General features: G+C 42.3%; 1 protein-coding gene across 50 annotated transcripts in view; it reads left to right on the plus strand.

Moving 5' to 3' along the window:
- The window catches only part of WNK1 (WNK lysine deficient protein kinase 1), a 130182-nt gene that overhangs the window by 94876 nt on the left and 14736 nt on the right, over positions 1 to 20570 (plus strand). For 5 of the 50 annotated variants that reach the window (XM_086402490.1, XM_086402494.1, XM_086402495.1 and 2 more), the window contains exons 9-23: positions 2046 to 2129; positions 8456 to 8605; positions 9783 to 10259; positions 10978 to 11256; positions 11395 to 11448; positions 11930 to 12027; positions 12285 to 12447; positions 12969 to 13085; positions 13392 to 13565; positions 13796 to 13853; positions 13991 to 14113; positions 14596 to 15998; positions 17099 to 17182; positions 18647 to 18730; positions 19395 to 19455. In XM_086402490.1, the coding sequence (XP_086258616.1) occupies positions 2046 to 2129; positions 8456 to 8605; positions 9783 to 10259; positions 10978 to 11256; positions 11395 to 11448; positions 11930 to 12027; positions 12285 to 12447; positions 12969 to 13085; positions 13392 to 13565; positions 13796 to 13853; positions 13991 to 14113; positions 14596 to 15998; positions 17099 to 17182; positions 18647 to 18730; positions 19395 to 19455 (3409 nt within the window). The remainder of the gene's footprint in view (positions 1 to 2045; positions 2130 to 8455; positions 8606 to 9782; positions 10260 to 10977; positions 11257 to 11394; positions 11449 to 11929; positions 12028 to 12284; positions 12448 to 12968; positions 13086 to 13391; positions 13566 to 13795; positions 13854 to 13990; positions 14114 to 14595; positions 15999 to 17098; positions 17183 to 18646; positions 18731 to 19394; positions 19456 to 20570) is intronic. The other 45 variants (XM_086402541.1, XM_086402498.1, XM_086402507.1 and 42 more) reach the window with 36 other exon arrangements.

Genomic DNA, 20570 nt, shown 5'->3' on the forward strand with positions numbered 1-20570 from the left:
ACCCTTGGAAAAAAGAACACAAAAACTTAGAATTTTAATTACTTGTCAGAATCAGTTATTTCTGTCCAGTAACGTATTGGGTTGGCCAGAAAGTTAATTCGAGTTTTTCTGTATGATGGTATGTGAAAACCCGAACAAACTTTTTGGTCAGCTCAATAGAATGGATGGAGTTTTCAGCTAGTTGTGAACGTGTTAGTGTCTATAAAGTTGACAGAGCATTGATTATTTACAAACAGTACTGTAAAGTGTTTCTTTCTCCCTAGAAACAAACATGGCTAGTTTTTAAAACTTGGAGATAATTTTTTTCCCCCTAAAATGAGAAGAATGGAAAATAGGGAATTTTTTTTTTTGAAGTAGTATTAGGAATATATAGAATTTCCACTAATATGAAAGGATCTTAAAAGACAGGAAACACCTTAGGAATTTGTCTTAACAAATGAAGATGCCCTTTAAAAATGGCATCCAACAAGTCACAATGTATTATATGTTCAAATAAAATGTTTATCCATAAAGTTGACTAATTCTAATTTTTAGTAACTAAATTAGAATCTAGTATGGGTAATGGGGCTTTTGTCTTAAGAATTTGTGATACATATGTTGCAAGGTAAGGAACATGAGATATCTCGGTTCTTAGATTTTTCCTCAACAGATTAAATTCTGTTTATGTATGTGGACGTATGCAGCCTCTTGCAACTAAAGACAAAGTGATGGACATAGTAGGATTCAAGAAGTGGAATCAGTATTGACTGTTTTATATATTCCCTTGATGCATTTTGTCCAATGTATAAGTCTTATGTAGGAGACTATGCAGTTAATTAGGAAACTTTTAAGTTACGTATTCAGGATGTTATTTGGATGTTTTAAGTGATCTCACTCTTATATAAATTACTGTATGTTCTTCATACTTTCTTCCTGTGTTCTTCCCTCATCTGAGGCAAAAGTATCCCCCAAAATATACATCAAATACTAGTTACCTAGAGCAGTACTAAGAAGCAGAAAGATTCAGAGCTTGGAAATTTGTGCTGCGTGCACATGCAGTGTGATAAGCTCACGTTAACACACTGGTTGTCAGCTCTGCTCTAGATGTGCGCACTGCCACTTTGACTCTGTGAACTTCCAGAATGAAATTTTAAACATCAGGTAGTCTACAGGAAAGGTGCAGCAGGAGTGTATGCTCAGGTGGCTAAGATGCAGTTGGACTGGATGTCCTATCCAAGTAGGCTCCAAAGAAGTGCCTCTGAACTGAGATGGACAGCAGAGGTGGGGCTTCTCGTCTTCATAACTCACCTCTGCCAAGTTCTTCTTTCAACTCTCACCTTCTTGTTTAACTTCTTCTAGGTGAGAGTTTCTCAGTTTCACCCTGATTGACATTTTAGATTAGGTGATTCTTAGTTGTGGGGGCTATTCTGTGCATTTGTTGGATGTTAACAGCATCTGTGGCCTCTACTCACTAAATACCAGGAGCAGCTACCTCTCCCAGCTGTGCCAACCAAAAACACGTCCAGATATTGCCGAATGTCCCTGGGAAGGGTGTAGGGTACCCAAAGTGGCCCTGGTTGAGAACCATTGCTCTAGGTACTTGGCAGTAGTAGTAACAGGTTTTTGTTTTTTACATTTTTGACAAAAGTCACTATATCACTATAAGAAATAGCAAAAGGAACCAAAGTCACATTATCTAAATACCCCCTTTTCTTTGTTCAGATAGGTTTTTCAAATTGATAGTCTGGTTACTTTTTTCCTGATTTTCAGTAACAATTTTATTACGAATCTTACTATTTTGGTAAAAATTATAGCCTGAGCAGTGGGATAGGTTAGGTTTTAACCATCAGTGGTTTTTGCATGGTATGTTCTATAATATGATCCTTCTCTACCCTTCTCTTTAAAAACCTGCCCCAGCCATCTCTCCCTCCATACTTGATCAAGCTAATGTTTCATCTTGCTCAGGCAGACTCTCAGGAACTCATATGTTTATTGCAGAACCCTGACCTCTGTGCATGGGTACCTTTGGGCTGCTCTAATTTTTTGTATTCACTTCTTTCCTTCAGGCACAGGGGCAGAGCCAGGGTCAGCCATCTTCAAGTAGTTTAACAGGGGTTCCATCCTCCCAACCCATGCAGCATTCTCAGCAGGTGAGAGCAACTCATTGCTGCGCTTTATCCAGAACCCTGTTTACATCTTTCATGAATTGGGTTCCTGATGTAAGTGGCTTGCTAAGTTTTTGAAAGGAAAATCGAGAAACATAACATTTCTTGTCTTCGGTAACATTTTAAAGAATCTTTTGTTTAATGTATTTTTGAATAGTCTATTAGATTAGACACATTAAAATTCAAAAGAATTTTTCCTGAAATAATTTATGTGCCTTCTTAAACAGATGATTCTATGCTGTTTTAACAATGTGGTTGACCCTTGAGCAACACGGGGGGTTAGGGGCACAGGCCTTCTGTTCAGTTGAAAATCTGTGTAACTTTATAGTAGGTCTTCCCTATTCATGGTTACATATCCATGGATTCATTAATCTTGGATTGTATAGTACTGAAAGAAATTCACGTATAAGTGAATCCGTGCCATTCTAATCCATGTTATTCAAGGATCAACTCTACACAGAATATCAATTTTATTTCTGTATATTTCATGATTTGTTCTTTTATGAACGTTTTACCATTGCTTTCCTTGTGCTTGACTCTAATGATTCTACACACCTTTTTAATTATTTCTAATCTGTGGGATGGGGTATCAGATTTTATGCTAAAGCGAATGAAAGCCTAGGAACCGTTTTCAGAAACTTTTATAACATGTTCTAAACTTCTGATTGGGGGAGTTTGTTCCCAAAGGTACAGAGAGCTCAAGAGATTGATACAGTGCTGAAGTATTCAACAGCAAAACTGCTGATTCTAAAATTAAGAATCTGTAGATCATCATTGCTATTAGTTAGCAGTAGTTATTTATAAGGAAATAATGCTTTAGGGGCACAATTGAGTATTTATTATCCGTTACAAATAAAATTTATAGTCACTACATGTGTCATAAAAACTTCCCAATGAATTATATTGTTAATAGTTCCTTACAAAGTGTGTTTTCAAACCACCAAATTCTGAATTGGCTTGTTTTTATTAATTTTTGAAACTTAAGTTTTTAATTCTTATTACAGATGGCCTGCTTATCATCCAGCATGTGATCATGTAGTCGTGATGCTGGCTTAAGATGAGGTGTTCTTTGTACAAGATTAACTTGGCTATATAGCCAAACCTTGTTTTATTGTGCTTCATAGGTACCAATTTTTTTTGTTGTTGTTTTAAACAAAAAATTGAAGGTTTGTGTTAATCGTGCTTCAGGCAAGTCTGTCGGCACCACCTTTACAACAGCATTTGCTCACTTTGTGCCCCTGTGTCACATTTTGGTAATGCCCACAGTATTCCAAGCTTTTTCATTATTATTCTGTTACGGTGATCTGTGATCAATGATCTTTGTTACTATTGCAAAAAGATTATGACTTGCTGAAGGCTCAGGTGATGGTGATCATCTGTTAGCAATAAAGTATTTTTAAGTTAAGGTACATACATTGTCTTTTTAGCCATACTGCTATTTCACACTTAATAGACTACAGTAAGGTATAAACATAACTTATATGCACGAGGAATTCAGTCCAAAGAATTCATGTGACTCGCTTTATTGTAATATTCACTATATTACAGTGATCTGTATTATCTCTGAGGTACCTACATAATCCATTTTCTCTGTGACCAACATCTCTGTCTTATAGAATGGAAGGGCTGGAAATAACTTGTTTTGTCTTGCTTCTGCCCTTTCTTCCAGACAAGTATCTTAATCTGTGTGTAATTATAGTTAAATTCAAGTAGTCACATTTTTGCCACCCTTAACAGGTTTAATTACATTAACAACCTCTGATAAGAACACAGATTTAAAGTTCCATAAAGCTGGGTGAGAACAGACACTGCCGTTGGTACCAGTTTCCTACCAATACCGGTAAAATGTACAGGTTTCAGTGTATGCTCTTTTTCCTTTTCAAAGGAATTTGTTAGGTGTCTCATATTCGGGCATGTAATGAAGCAGACAGTGCAGGAAGCCCTTGAGAGTAGCAGTGATAAGAGTGTGCGCAGTCGGGCGGGCAGCTCTGCAAACTCTCAGTTGAAAGGAATTAGGTGGCTGACTCTCTGGGAAAAGGTGTGACTAAATGGCTATCTCTGCGGTACAGACGAAAGTGCCTGTTTCAGTGATGCTTTTCTTCAGACACTTTTATTTTAAATATAGGATGAATTAAGTAGAATCACAGTCTGCATGAATGTATGCAGTATGGACTGACTTTTCCAGGGTTGCATAGCTAGTAGGCAGATAGAATGAAATGTTACCAGAACCTAAGATTTCTTCCAGTAGTTTTTTTTCCCCCCTATATTAAAGTTCTGTGGGGACTCAGGATTATGCAAAGGTGCCCAAGAAGCTGCATTTAGTTAGTTTTATCTTCTGGGATTCCATATATAGAAAAGAAAGATGGTAAATCTTCTGTACTACTCAATTAGTCTCTTTTTAGATGTGATTTATGTTTTACATACTGTCAGGGCCCAGTGCCTCCTTAGGAAACCATCTCTAATTTTATTAGTGAAAGGAAAGAGATGAACTTTAGCTGAAATTTTCTTTATTTCTGTGTTTCTGAAATAAAATGAATAAGGCATTGCGTCTTTTCAGGTTTTCCTCAGGAATCTCTTCTAATGGTATGTTGTGTCTTAAAGTGGTACCAAAAATACCTTTCTCTTGGAAAACAGTATTTTGCCGCCAAGAAAGGTCATGAGCTACCCTACTGACTTAATTTCATCCAGCAGAACACATGTAGAGACTTAAGTATTTCTTACTTTCTGTTCAACGCAGGCTTAGGAGTTTTTTTTTTTTTTTTTCAAGCACCCTTGTCCGATAAATCGTACACAGTCTGTATAGGTTATGTGAACTGATTTCATGAGGCAGTTTTATGCAAAGCATGATATCAAGCTGTTATGCTAAAACAACATTTGTTTGGCTAAAGTGTTGATTATTAGCCAGGGTGATTGTGCAAAAAAACCATACCATATACTCCTGGCTTGTTCAGAGGTGCCACTTTTCTGTAAATTCTTTAAGGGTTAGCTGGCATACATGCCTCTCTATTACTTTAAGCAAGGAGTGAGGGTATGTCTATAAAACTGCTTATTTTTGACAGTCCACACACACACAGCAACTAATTAAACAGTTTTTTTCCAAACTGAGTTCATGCTCTGAAGGACCATGTGCTGAGTGGGCAGTGATGGACAGCCCATCACTGGCCACGGGGCCAGATGGCCTGTGGAAGGCTAGTTTCAGGGAGCCTGAGTCATCTGGTAAACATGTATGTCAGCCGCTACAAAAGGAGTGAGGATAATAGTAACATTATACACAATGTGCGAAGCACTCTACCTGGTTTTTTATTTGGTCCTTACATGAATCCTCCAAGTACCATCATTTCCATTGTACAGATGGGAAAGCTGAGACGAGACCTGGAGGGGCTGATTGCTTTACCCAGATGTACACAGCTTCTCAGAGAGGATATTTAAACCCAAGCAGTCTGACTCCATGAAAGGAGGAAATTATATCTCTTCTGAGCAGAGGGGGATATCAGTAGGTTTGTGAAAGCCTTTGAACTGGACTGTGATTATGAGTTATATTCAAATGAAGGATAAGGAGTCTAGGGGGCAGTATAAGCAAGGTGGAAGGCAGAAAGGTAGACAGCTGTGAGACAAACCAACCAACCTTGGCTTCAGTGTAACCAGAATACAGATAAATCAGGACTTCCCTGGCAGTCCAGTGGTTAGGACTCAGCACTCCCAATGCAGACCAGGACAGGGGTTCGATCCCCAGTCAGGGAACTAAGATCCCACATATGGCCTAAAACATAGCAGGGAAAAGTGAAGGTGAAGCTCTTTTTGAAAAGAGCTAATTAAGTCCAAACCTTGATGTAAGCAAGGTTCCACAATGATGGAGGTCAGGGGAGAGGTAAATCATATGTATAAATATAAGGTGGAGGTTTTCCTCAGATTTACCCCTTATAACAAAGGGGACCACTAGATAATCAGACCTTGATCCAGTGTTCATATCAGAGGGCTCTCACTGCTCTTTGCTTTGAACAATAACATAAAAAATACGAATGGACTAAAGTAAGACTGTTGAGAACAGATGTGCCTGTGAGGATCTTAAATGGTATGTGTATGGTTGGGAATGTTTGTAGGCAGTGTCTAACAGAGTTGGTTTTATATAAGCTGAGACATCATACATCTTATTCTTAGGGGAACAACCTCACTATTCCAGGTTCACTGTAAATAACTTAAAGGTTACATGAATATACTCCTGTGAAGCAATTGCAGAACACTACATCTATCCTAATATTAACCAAATAGATGTCAGACAAATCTACTATCACTGCAGATTTCACCTCAAGACACAACTTAAAGGAAAGGTACTGTGTTGTGTGCCAGAAAAGTGAGACTGTTCCTGGTCTAGGTCTCCTCAAGATAAAGATGCTGATGTATTGCATGTGAAGAACTGGAATGAGGCAAGGGAAGCAGTATTTCTGAATTAGTCTGTTTATATAATACACAGTCTTACTTAGCTATGTAAATTAATGGCTTAGGTAACTTAGATATTTCCATGTGAATTCCTTAAAGTTTCAATATATTCAAGTTAACCAAAAGCATTTTCTACTATTTTAGTTTTTAGTGGGAAAATGGGCATAATTGTCTTATATTCAGAGTTGCCTTAAAGTTGGGTATTTATGATATATCTTAGTTGCTGAAAATAAATTTTTTATAATTCAACAGCCATTAGTTTGTAATTTTTTAAAGTTAATAAGGATACAGTGTCGGAAATAAATAAAACACAATTACTGTCACTATTACATTTCAGAATTCTTTTGAAGGTTTTAATTGGTGTAATAAGAAATAAGAAATAAATATCATGGAGAACAGATATATTATTTACAGGTGATTACCTAACAAAATCTAGGATGCTTATTGAGGTGTCCAGATGCATAATAAATATTAAAACAAAAATCTTGGGAATGCAGTGTATAGCATCATGATTAAAGTTGATAATACTGTATTATATGTTTGAAGGCCACTAAGAGAAGATTGTAAAAGTTCTCATCACAAGAAAAAAAATATGAATTATATGTGGTGATGAATGTTAACTAGACTTACTGTGGTGAGTGTTTTGCAGTATGTACATATATCAAATCTGTGTTACCTGTTGTATTTCAATTAGGTACATACACACAAACACATACACACAGATAGCTTATCTTTGTACCAGCAATAACTAGTTCGTTGTATGGACCAGGACATATGTGGAAATCTGTTATTGTTTGTAGCATTATTTTAAGTAACAAAATATTGAGTCAAGCAAATGTTCATCATTAAGATATTGGTACCATAGATAAATGAAAGTGGTAGGTCAGAGAATAGTATTTATAAAAATGGGCTTTTTTTTTTTTTTTAAATCAATGTGTGTAAGTGACCACTCATGCGTAGCAGAAAATCCATAAAGCAAGTGCACCAGACCACTAATTGTGGTTATATCTGGAGAAATGAGGTTGGGTGTTTTCATTTAACTCTATTAATGTAATATAATGGTTAAAATTTTTATTACAAACAGGTGTTTGTTTTGTATTTAAAAATTAATTTTTAAATTACTGATAGGTATTAGAGAATCTTCAAAGTCAGCTGTGAAGTTCAGAGTTTCAACTAGAGGGGGCCATTAATTTTACTGCAAAATTTAGTATTTGGGTACAGTTACATGTCAGCTTTGAGTAGAGACATATTATACCAGAGGGTCCAGCACATGCTGGATTCCCAGATGTCGTTCACTTTGCTGCACTTCAAATTGAGTGGTTGTGCCCTTGTTTTCAAAGAAAGAAACCTCATTTTGGCAGTAAAATGAGCAATCACAAAGGTATAAGAGCTAGTCTATGGCAGAGTTCAAAATTCAGTGGTTTTCTTCTATTTTGTAGCTATTGTCAGAGCTGTTCTTTAAGCAAATTAATTACACAGTTGAGAAACTAGACTAAGATAATATGAACCACATTGAGAGCTGCTATCAAGAAATGGGAGCAAAGAGGGGAGGGCATTTGGAGGAGAGAACATCTGTTTGAACCTGGATCTGAAGGTGTCTAAATATCTGAGCTGCTCCTGGGGCAAGAAGCATGTCAGGTGAAGAACCAGTGGTGACTCAGACTCGGAAACATGGGTTAGTTCTTGGTTGACCCATCACACAGAGCAGCAGAGGAAAAATGAAGATGTATAAAGGGGAATTGGTGAGTTTGACTTTGTGCATGTCTTGATTACTAAAATTGCCATCTCTTACAGACACTGATAAGCAGATGTACTGCCTTAGAAACATGCTGTTAATGATTTGAAATAAAACTGAGTGATGGTTTTCTTCTCAGCAGCAAGGAGTGCAGCCAACAGCCCCCTCTCAGCAGGCGGTGCAGTATCCGCTCCCTCAGACATCGGCCCCCAGCGAGGCCACGATTGCACAGCCTGTGAGTCAGCCTCCACCTCCACAGGCCTTGCCACACGTGTCCGCGGGAAAACAGGTGAGTGCCACACTTCTGGAAGGAGCACCGCATGACTTCTGCTTCCCTGGTGGTAAAACTGCAAAGTGGAATGAACATTACTTCTGTGCATTGTTCCCGTTCAGTCGCTCAGACCGCAGCCCGCCAGGCTCCTCTGTCCATGGCGTGTCTTTTGTACATATGAATTGATTAATATAAATGGGTTTATAAAGCAGTGGTAATCCAAAAATGTTCAACTTTTAGGTTTATCAGCCTAAAATAAGTTTGATAGATGTAGAACTGATAAAGGGCTGCAATGATGACATTTTCTAGAATTGTCAGTTGTATCTGTTCTAGGTTTGCAGTTATGCCGTGTTTTCACATAGACTTACATGTTGTTCCCTGCCCTCATTGTCTTCTGACAGTCATAAAAAAACCCTATACGGAGTGATTTTTTTTTTTCCCCCCTAAATAATCCTTCTAGTCACTTGAAAAGTAGCCCTGTTGAAGATACACCTTTCTGAGTGACATTTTTTCAACTTTAAGGATGGGACTTGTGCTTGTATTTTGATACAATGTATTGTTCCTGTCATATTTTGTCACATCTGAGACTCTGTCAGTTGTAAAATGCACCGTTATTTTAGGTAACACTGAGAACTGACGCACCATTAATTGTAAGTTATATCTTAATTTCATAAGTGTTAAAATGACCGTGTGGAAAGGCATGGTTACATCCTGCAATTAGTGGAATATGGTCATAGACCTACTCTTACAGGCCTGGGTGGGACATGAGAACTGTGGAAGCAATATGGATGAGCTATAAGTCCACTGGGGAGAAAGTCCTTTGAATTTCAGCCATTACTATAATAGCAGTTGTAAGTTTAGCCACAGCAAACGTGCCAGTGGATTATGGCTTGTGAAACATGCCTCAGTCAGGATGTGCAGAAGACATTTCCTATGCAAGAGCTCTCTGTTGTTGATGGTGAAGTGTGAGTGGAATTTTCTAGAACAGATTTAGAACAGCAGCAGTCCATCAGCCGCCCGTCTGCAGCTGCCTCTCCCTCATCCTGTTGGCACTTTAACTTATTACTACTAATATATGCAGGGATTGATGTTTGTTTTAATTTTCTTTCTTTTTGGCTAATAAACAAGTCTTGCTTTTGGCAGCCTTGCTTTTTTTTTTTAAGTCTGTCTGTTTTGTTTTTCTTTACCTTCCCAGCTTCCAGTTTCCCAGCCAGTACCAACTCTCCAAGGCGAACCTCAGATCCCAGTTGCAACACAGCCCTCAGTCGTTCCCGTCCATGCTGGTGCTCACTTCCTTCCTGTGGGACAGCCACTCCCACCCTCTTTACTGCCCCAGTACCCCGTCTCTCAGCTGCCCCCCATCTCTCAGCTCCCCTCTGCTCCTCCTCACGTGTCTGTGGCTCAGCCAGGCTTCCCACCCCTGCCGGTCACGATGGCAGCTGGCGTTAGTCAGCCTCTGCTCACCTTGGCTTCATCTGCTGCGGCGGCGGCCGTCCCCGGGGCACCCACTGTGGTCCCTAGTCAGCTTCCTGCCCTCCTGCAGCCTGTGACCCAGCTGCCGAGTCAGGCTCACCCGCAGCTCCTGCAGCCAGCAGTTCAGTCCATGGGGATCCCCGCCAGCCTTGGACAGACTGCCGAGGTGCCACTTCCCCCTGGAGATATTCTCTACCAGGTATTGTGCTGGCTGGCAGATGAAGGGCCCCAGAGGGTTTGGTCGTAATGACAGAACATCAGGGACTTAAAAACCGAGTAACTGAATATCATAATAACCAGCAATAACACAGGTTGCTATTCTCAACCAGACATGCCAAAATAGTCCACATCTGAGAAATGACCCAGTAGAGATGTCTGAATCATTTGCATCTTTTCCAAGACCCCTCCTTGAGAGAAAAATGGCTCTCTCCACATTCACTGTGAGCTGAGAGCTCGGTATGACTCAACAGTAGGTTGTATCAGGCTGCGTTTTTTTATGGGAGGAGTAATGGTGGGTAGCCAACATGGTATCAATGGAAACCTTCAGGGTTTAGATTTAGAATACTAGCAAGTCGTTATGTGACTGGCATGACTGATACCTTCAAGAGTTTTTGCATTTTCATGTTGGACTGCCTGGAAAGTAGGTGTTTTTTTTTGGAGGAATTATGTTTATTCTTCCTATTTAAAATGATCTCGGAAAAAGTAGCAGTTTAAAAGTTCAGTTAGGTACTGTCCTGTCCTCTAAATCGAAATCAGTCAATCATTTCATTTGAAAATCTTCTTTAAATTATTAGAGATTGGGCTACTTTCTTTGCTGTGTGCTTTCCTTTCTTTTTCTCTTTCCCTTGCATGTCTTGCTGTTTTGCTCATTTGATGACCCAACCTGCACTAATTTCCCTTCCTCATTTCTGTCACAGGGCTTCCCACCTCGACTGCCATCGCAGTACCCAGGAGACTCAAACATTGCTCCCTCCTCCAGCGCAGCTTCTGTGTGCCTGCCTTCTGCAGTCCTGTCCCCTCCCATGCCGACAGAGGCGCTGGCTGCCCCGGGTTACTTTCCTGCAATGGTGCAGCCCTATGTGGAATCCAGTCTCTTGGTTCCTGTGGGCAGTGTAGGAGGACAGGTCCAGGTGTCCCAGCCGGCAGTGAGCTTAGCACAAGCCCCCACCACATCCTCCCAGCAAGCAGCTCTGGAGGTAAATGGAGTTCCTGCATGTTTATATCTGAAGCATACATACAGTGGGATAGAAATGACAAAGGAGAAACAGGTTCCCTGGCTTAGGATTCATTTGGAAACTATTTCAAACTAACTTGTGAATGACTTTTTCTTACAGCAGAATGAAATGCCAGTGTGGGGGCCTTGTTGCCACTGGCTGTTCTGTTGGGAAGTGAGTGTGCCTTGAGAAGAATAACGGTTGTTAGCACTTCACTTCTCTAGCTGGCCCTCTAGCCGTCGTTCTTAACCCTTTCTTTCACAAGTTCCTGCCGTGGGCAGTCACCAGAATAGCTTCCCCCGCTATGCTCCCAGTGGCCCTTTCTGCCCCCTCCGAGAGAGCTCTGAGCGTCTTCTGCATTTGCTCTGCCTGCCCGGTTGCACATTGTGGTGAGATGCTGGCGCATGGCAGCTTGTAGTTTCTTGCTGCCTGGCCGCTCCTCTGGCTGATGACACACCATGCAGTCTGTACCAGAGACTAGCTTTAGAAATTTCCTTCGCAACTTTAAGACGACTGTCTGTAGATGCTGAAATTGAGAGTTATAGTGCTTTTAGGACTTAGGGGAGGGATAAGGAAAAAAAAGACTAGCTAGTTGGGGATGGTCAGTAATAAACTGCTTTACGGCCGAGGTGTGAATTTCCCTTTCTGTTCACAGAGCACTCAGGTCGTCTCTCAGGTGGCTCCTCCAGAGCCAGCTCCCGGGGCTCAGCCACAGCCTGCCCAGCCAGCCGCGGTGGTCTCTTCTATAGACAGGTATGTGAAGGGCAGTTCTCCGCTCTTGGCGGGAGGATGGAATAGGAGGGAGGTAGAAATGTGAAGGGCAGTTCTCCGCTCTTGGCGGGAGGATGGAGTAGAAGGGAGGTTGAAATATGAAGGGCAGTTCTCCGCTCTTGGCGGGAGGATGGAATAGAAGGGAGGTTGAAATGTGAAGGGCAGTTCTCCGCTCTTGGTGGGAGGATGAATAGAAGGGAGGTTGACGTTGCACCATAAACTGCACATTGTCTTTGCAGCGCACATTCAGATGTGGCTTCAGGCCTGAGTGATGGCAACGAGAATGTCCCCTCGTCCAGCGGGAGGCACGAGGGCAGGACCACGAAGCGGCTGCATCGGAAGTCTATAAGGAGCCGCTCTCGTCACGAGAAGCCTTCCCGCCCCAAACTGAGAATTCTCAATGTAAGTGTTGCTGACTTCTGGCCTCATGTAGTTGACTAATAACTTTTAAATATTTATAAAGCTTGGGTATATTGATGAAAGTTTGGGATCTTTTTTTTTTTAATCACCCAAATGATATTGTTACATTCGATCTTTCTATGAGAAGGCACTGTCTTATCTTTTAGGGAAAAAATACGGTTTTATTTGTAGAACAAAGACCTTAGGTTTCTTCCAGACCCTTTAGTGAAAGATGTATGCAAGTGCATGCTAAGTTGCTACAGTTGTATCCAACTCTTTGCACCCCTATAGACTGTAGCCCAGTAGGCTCATCTGTCCATGGGATTCTCCAGGCAAGAATACTGGGGTGGGGTGCCATTTCCTTCTCCATAAGTATATAAGTAGCTGAAAGGCTGATATTTTCTTCAGGATTCCTTGCTAGTAGTATAAGAGGCAGTGCTTGGCCTGTGTTACCTGTCACATTCAGTCCCAGAGCTGAGTGTGGTGTTCTGAGATATGAAGTACCTTTCTTTTTTTCTTCTTAGGTTTCAAATAAGGGAGATCGGGTGGTAGAATGTCAGTTAGAGACTCACAATCGGAAGATGGTTACATTCAAATTTGATTTAGATGGTGACAACCCTGAGGAGATAGCCACAATTATGGTACGTCTCTGGAGTTCCAGACTTTTCCTATGTCCTTGATCTTTATATCCACTGCCGTAGGTGCATGTGCAGTATTCTGTGAATTGTTTTGACAGTAACGTATTTATTTCAGTGTGAATTTAACTGGCACACCAAACCTGTGATTTAGAGGTGTTTTTTTCTAGGTCGTGTATAACTAGGTATTGAAGAACCGACTTATGTAGTAATCAAATCCAGTATGGGTGTTACACAGATGGGCAGAAGTGGTGGTGGGATGACTAAAGCCCCAGCACTGTACGGAAGGTTGACGCCGCGTTCCTCTTACAGGTGAACAATGACTTTATTCTGGCACTGGAGAGAGATGCGTTTGTGGAGCAAGTGCGGGAGATCATTGAGAAAGCTGACGAGATGCTCAGTGAGGATGTCAGCGTGGAGCCAGAGGGTGACCAGAGCTTGGAGAGTCTCCATGGCAAGGATGACTATGGCTTCTCAGGCACCCAAGTAGGTTCATCATTCCCATGGTGAAGCTCTGTTTATGGTAAAAGTATGCTGAATTTGCCTTGCGGAGTCTGAGCCGTCTAGTCTGACACTTTGCGAGCGTCCAGTGATACCACATCACACCTGTAACTGCGACGATCAGCATTTATATTCTCTTTGCATGTGGCCATTTGCTTTGCTTGATCATTAAGATTGAGTTAGAGAACACGTTTAATCCCTTTTGTTTGTTGTAGAAATTGGAAGGAGAGTTCAAACAACCAATTCCTGCATCTTCCTTGCCACAACAGATAGGTGAATTTCTTTTCTTTTTATTGTTTATTCTAACCTTTTACCTAAGAAGGTGTGTGCTAATGATGAAATTTTGAAGCTTTGTGTTGGTGACTGTGTATGTAATAATAGCACAGTTAAGTGGTTTGTTTCTTTTTAAGCAGGCGTTCCTGCCAGTTCTTTAACTCAAGTTGTTCATTCTGCTGGAAGACGGTTTATAGTAAGTCCTGTGCCAGAAAGTCGATTACGAGAATCAAAACTTTTCACTGAAATTTCAGATACGGGTAAGAAATTGTTTATCCCACATACGTGTATAAATCCCATGTCTCTCCCTCCTAGATTGGAAGCTTGGTCAAATGACGACATAGACAGTAGAGAGGAGTAGAAAATTGACTAACCAACAGATAAACATATAGAGAAGGGAAATAGATGATGAACAGAGTGGATGTAAGCAAATGGGCATGGAAGGAGGCCACACTAGACATAGCCTGTATGACCGAAGCCGAGTGGGTTCAGCACCATGTGTGTCTCCATGCCTACTACCATGGACAGCTTGCGGTCCCTCCATGTCCCTTGAGAAGTACATATTCATACAAGATGACCTACTCTGCTTGAGCTCCCCTGTCACATGCTGACACCTGCTCAGGAGGGTTCATGTACCTTTTGGGTGTGTGGCACTGTTAAGATTCCCAAGGATAGGTGAGGGCACCCTTCTGAACTGGCTTTTTACAACGAACTGAGTCTGAGTTTTCCTTTTCCTTTGCAGTTGCTGCTTCCACATCTGCTGGCCCTGGAATGAACTTGTCTCACTCTGCCTCATCCCTTAGTCTGCAGCAGGCCTTTTCTGAACTTAGACATGCTCGGATGGCAGAAGGGCCGAGTACGGCCCCTCCCCACTTTGGTCAGACAGGCCCCGTGTTTCCAGCAGTGCCTCCCACCCTGAGCAGTGCCCCTGGAGCCCCAGCCGCAGCAGCCGCAGCCTCGGTGTCAGCCCCTGCCCCGAGCCACCCTCTTAGTGACGTGACCACATCGGTCATTCAGACTGAGGTGACAGTGGCCCCTGGAACAGGTGTCATGCCTCCCAGTGGTCTCCCTGTACCCCCTGTGTCTGAGTCCCTGGCATCTTCCAGCGTGGCCCCCAGCGTCACCATCCCTGCAGTTCTCTCGGCACTACCAGCGCCCCAGGCGGCACAGGCTCCCACCCCTGGCAGCGGGGCCTCCAGTGCAGGCACTTTCCCCTCTGCACCCGCATCCCTGACACCAGCCTCTGCTGTGGGCAGCGCTGTTGCCTCTGCTGCTCAGCTTCCGCCTGTGCCGTCTCAGCCCGCGGTAGGCAGCTCGGCCGGGGTGGCCACGCTGACAGCCGTGCCCGCTGCCGCTCTGGGCCCTAGCCTCACGGCACTGCCGTCCCTTGCTCTCAGCAGCAGTACCTCTGCCCCAGCTCTGGCAGAGACAGTGCTGGTCAGTGCCCACGCACTGGATAAGACGGCCCATAGTAGCACCACTGGCCTGGCTCTGTCCCTTCCTGCAACCTCGTCCTCTCCCGCCCCTGGAGCAGGAGTGTCCAGTGCTGTTTCTCAGCCTACTGCTGCGGCTCACCCTTTGGTCCTCCCATCAGTCGTAACCTCTACTCCCGTACTCTCCCAGGCAGGACCCATGTCAGCACCTCTACTGCCCCAGGTACCCGGTATTCCACCCCTGGTACAACCTGTTGTCAGCGTGCCTGCTGTGCAACAGACCCTGGTTCATAGTCAGCCTCAGCCCGCTCCACTCCCCAACCAGCCCCACACTCACTGTCCCGAGATAGACGCCGACACTCAACCCAAAGCTCCCGGGATCGACGACATCAAGACTTTGGAGGAAAAGCTGCGATCTCTCTTTAGTGAGCACAGTTCTTCTGGAGCCCAACACGCCCCCGTCTCTCTGGAGACCTCGCTCACTGTAGAGACCGCTGTCACAGCAGGCCTCCCAACCACTGCTGTTGCACCAAGCAAGCCTCTGACTTCCACTGCCAGTACTTGCTTGCCACCAACCAGTCTGCCCTTAGGAGCAGCTGGCTTGTCAGTTATACCAACGGTCACTCCTGGTCAAGTTTCCACCCCAGTCAGCTCTGCGCCAGGAGTGAAACTTGAAACTGCTCCAGCAAAGCCACCTTTAACTAAGCCTCCAGTAAGATTCTTATTTTGAAATAGTTGGGAAAATATTGTTCTTCCCTATCCCCCACCCTAAAGTACACTTTTTCAGTTCAGCCTTGTAGTATAGTTACAATGATGCTTGGCTTCCTTATAGTAGATATTTATTAAATTAATTGAAGGTGATTTTAGAATACATGTTCATTGAACTTGGAGATTTTTCTCTTTTGAAATGTGGCAGGATTGGGGGTTAACTATAAGATTTTCTAAGAATGTATAGAAGGTAAAATACAGGCGTTGTTTCTGAACTGGTGCAGACTAGACTGAAGAAGCCCGTACCCCACAGGGTGTGGGGTGCTCCTGAGGCAGCTGTGCCTGGCCACAGCAGTTCACAGTCTTTGTTTCCATGAGGATGAAGCAGGCTTTCTGCTTTGCTCAGATTCCATAGACACACAATTTGGAGTTTATAAAAAGTTGGAAGTTGGTGGTAAATTTGATGGAAGGAGAAGTGAATCTAATGTTAAGGATACGATTACTAGAATGTGTTTGCTGGTTCTGCTGTGGAGCCTTCCTCTCATTCTGCCATCTTCAGTCTCTGCTCTTCTCCAGATAACAAGGCTGTGTTTCCCCTGTTGTGTGCTTCCCCCTCTTTCTGCCTTGCCTTCGGCGTGAGATCCCTTGTACAGAGGGGTAGTACAGTGGCTTCACTCAGACAGCATACAGATGACTTGATAGCATTAGATTTCTGATGCCTTTTGCTATCAGACCTGCCCCATAGTTATTTCTGAACTGTGCTGTGCCCTCAGACAGCCTGATGGCACTGTGCCAGACAGGCTTGCGAGGGCCTGGCCTGTGCCTCATGTTCAACAGCCTTCATCTGCTCTGCTTTCTCTCGGGAACAGCCTTTTACTAAGTTCTGTTCATTGTATTGGTATATCATGGTAACCCTTCTAAGAGTGCCACGGTTATAACGTCCTTTATTTACGATAGATACCAGAGTGTAACCAAGGCAACAGAGTTCCCTTAACCAGATGCGTCCTGTTCCTACGCTTCTGCATTTGAATTAGTCGGTTTGCTCTCTGTATGCTGTCTCTGCTCAGCATCTCACGGACTTGAATTTCCCTTCATTGTCTGTAGGTGCTGCCCATGGGCACTGAACTTCCAGCTGGTACTCCACCCAGCGAGCAGCTGCCACCTTTTCCAGGACCTTCACTAACTCAGGTGCCCTGCAACTTGGCAAATTTCTGTTCGTGCCTCCTTTCTTTCTCAAAGCTTATTGCAGTTCTCCACTGCAGGATCTTGCCTCTGGCTCCTGTTTGGTTTTAACTTAGTAACAACTTGCTTTTAAAACACCGTAGCTGATGATATAGGCCCTACTTAAAGTCAGAAGCAAATCATCTAGAAATCATTTACTGTTAATATTTTTTCATATCTTATGGAAATAATAGCAAACATGACATTTTGACAAAAGATATAACTGCTTTGTCATTCATACTTTTGTAGAATACTGAAAGATTACACCATTGTGCAAGTGAAAAATTTTTATGTAATCAAAATTAATGGTGAAAGTTCCTAAGAAAAGGGTGCCACCCTGATAACTGATAACGGCCTTTTTTTTCTTGAATGTTTGACATTTCTCTCAGTGACCTCCTAATGAAGTACGTAATTGGGTATGAGAGGGTCATGGTTATGAAAAACAGGTACTAATCTTAAAATCCAAAACCCAGCAGAGCTCAGCTAACATGAGATTGCTCAGAGACAAGTGAAACCAGTGACATAATAATGAGATCCCATCTCACACCCGTTCTGCTCACTCGGGGTCAGAATCACCTACAGTCTGTGAATTAATATGGCCTTTCCCAGTCTACCCCCAATACCACACATGAGTCAAATTCCTATAAAGTACTGGGCATGATCCCATTGTAGCTATGTAAGAGCTTGTGACACGGGACAAGCTAGTAAACAGTGAAAATAAATTAGGGACTTAACTTTAGAATAAGATGTAAGAAAAAACATGGGAAATTGATCCCAGATACACAGTAAAACCATAATTTAAGCAACTTGCTAAATAAAGTAGTAACTCCAATAGAGAACCCACTCCATCAGCTGCTAAACTTTGGAAAAGAATGTGAAAGTCTTGAACTTACTTTCTCATTAAAAACATGTATTCCAGTTCCTCAGAAGGCCCAAAATGTGAAATGAGAAACTGCAAATTAGACCTTTGGGAGTGAGGCTAAGCAGAGGAAGGCTAGAGAGACGCACGGTTGATAGAAGCCAAGGCAGTGACGGTGTGCTAATACCTACTGTTATTCACAAGGACAGGTCCTCAGGAAGAAGACCAAACTGAAGAAGAAAATGGGGAACAATACGGCTAATCTGCCAGTCAACCCTGTACATGTTTCAGAATATATTTTTATGGAGAGGACAGATATAAGAAAGAAGACCTCAAAACTGTAAAAACATAAATGTAACTGGGTTTTTGTGTATCTTGAGAACTTGATGATACTGTTTAGAGAGCTTGGTGAATCATTCAAGCAGGAAAGCTAAGATGAGTGTAGATTATTGGGTTTAGTACTGAGTGAGCAGAGAAGGACATGCCATGTGGTCTGAGCAGGAAGCAGTGTGTCCCGTGTGCGTTGGCACTGGCCGTGCCCAAGGCTGTGCTCACCATGCTGTGTCCTTCAGCCCCCGCAGCCCCTGGGAGACCTGGACGCTCAGCTGAGAAGAACCCTCAGTCCCGAGAGTGGCATGCTGACGTCTGCCGTTGGAGTGAGTTCTGATGACCTTGATAAAATCTCCCCATAACCCTCATGTGTTATGTTCCTGGGATGTAAGCTGTGACCTTGACCACTTTGAATACCTTTAGCACCGAAGTGGAGTCTTTGCTTTTGCTCCAGTCAACAGAAATGAGATGGTTAATGAAGCAGTAACACTGACCTAGTAGCATAACCGAGCAAGACATTGGTTTTGATTTTCTCATCTTCCCTGTAGTTAGACCTCTCCCACAGACCAGCCCTGTGGATTCCGTGTTTATGCCTGGGAGGAGGCCACACTTTTAAGTTTGAAGTCTTAACGTCTTCCTTTTAGGCTTGTGACAAAATAATGTTCTGATTTAAGTTACCTTTCTGTGAATATCCACGTTTAAGCATTCCATGAGAAAAATTAAGAAAGGGATTTGGAAAGGTTAAGACTCAAAATTTCTTTTAAAAATCTCTGAAACATCCATCTTTCTTTATATCAGACTAGTTTTTAGGTTACTATCTGTCTGTCTTTATATCAGACTAGTTTTTAGGTTATTAAAAAAAATCACCTTAGACAAAAGCGTTTCTTCACACATCCTGTCTTTCTGGCCAGTGGAAAGGCAGCAGGGAAGAGACCCTCTTACTGAGCCTCTGACGCTAAAGCCGTGGTGGTGTCTGTGTGTGTCTTGCAGCCCGTGTCTGTGGTGGCTCCAACAGCAGTTGTGGAGACCGGAGCCCAACTTCCGAAGGATGGTGAGAGCACCCTTCTTTCTCTCTGTTCCCACGCCAGGCCTTCCTGTAGTTGATGGGGGGAGGTACACGTTCTTGAGAGTTTGCAGGTGTCCTTGAGACTGTCAGAGGACATTCTTACGTATTTCCTGATTGACAAGAACTGATACTAACATCTAGAGCAGTAGGGTCATGAGGTTTTTACTTCTTTTGAGTGGTGGCTTCCTAGGGGGTAATGATAGTTTCTTAGCATAAAACTCTGTTTTTAGCTAGGCCAGATCCTTGCTAAAACATAACAAGGAAATTCAAGCATATTGATAAAAGTTAATTTATTCACAGCCTCTTAGCTTTTGAGATGTATAGAAATGTAGAAGCTTGAACAGCATGGATGGTGAAAATGCACATGTAAGAGTTCAGATTCTCAGTTTTAAACATTATTTGTCTATTTCTGAATTGTTTAGAATTGGCATGTCTATAAAATAATCTGTTTTTAAAAGACACATTTCCAAAAAAAATTAATTCTGTAAAAATTATCCATACCAACAGCTTAAATGTTTTATTACAGCTTTTATCATGATGTTAGTTGTAGGTTCATATCAACTATTGTTGTTATAAAGTTTTGTTGTAAATCTCTTTTCACCATCAGTCCCACCGAACATGGGAAATTTGACACTTTTTTTGTTGTTGCCTTTTCCCAGATAACCATCCTCCTCAACATCACCTGCCCTAAGTATAATTCCCTGTATAACTATTAGTAAGATTGCCTGAATGCTCTTACTACTTCCTGTCTTCCTTAAAAGTGCTAAGTTTCACTTAAGACCTTTCTAAATTAAATTATTTTCAAGACAGTCACACTATGAATTGGCTCTTATTTTGAAAGAAGTGACTTGAAAATCAGTGGAATAGATTAGAAAGTCTAGAAATGGACAAACTAAAATGGAATGTAGAATATGAAAAGGGTGGCCTTTAAGTCAATGAGACAGATGGGGTATTTCACTAAGTAGTTTGGACAACTGGACAGCCATCTGGAAAAAAGTAAAGATGTATCACTAGCCTAGGCCAAAATAAATTCAGAGTGGAACAGAGATGGAAAATGCTGCCATAAAGCAGAACTGTAAGAAAACAAAAGGGATCTTTTT

Source organism: Bos grunniens, chromosome 5 (assembly GCF_055505025.1).
Source record: "Bos grunniens cultivar Pamir isolate PY7600 chromosome 5, Bosgru_T2T1.0, whole genome shotgun sequence".
Lineage (NCBI taxonomy): Eukaryota > Metazoa > Chordata > Mammalia > Artiodactyla > Bovidae > Bos > Bos grunniens.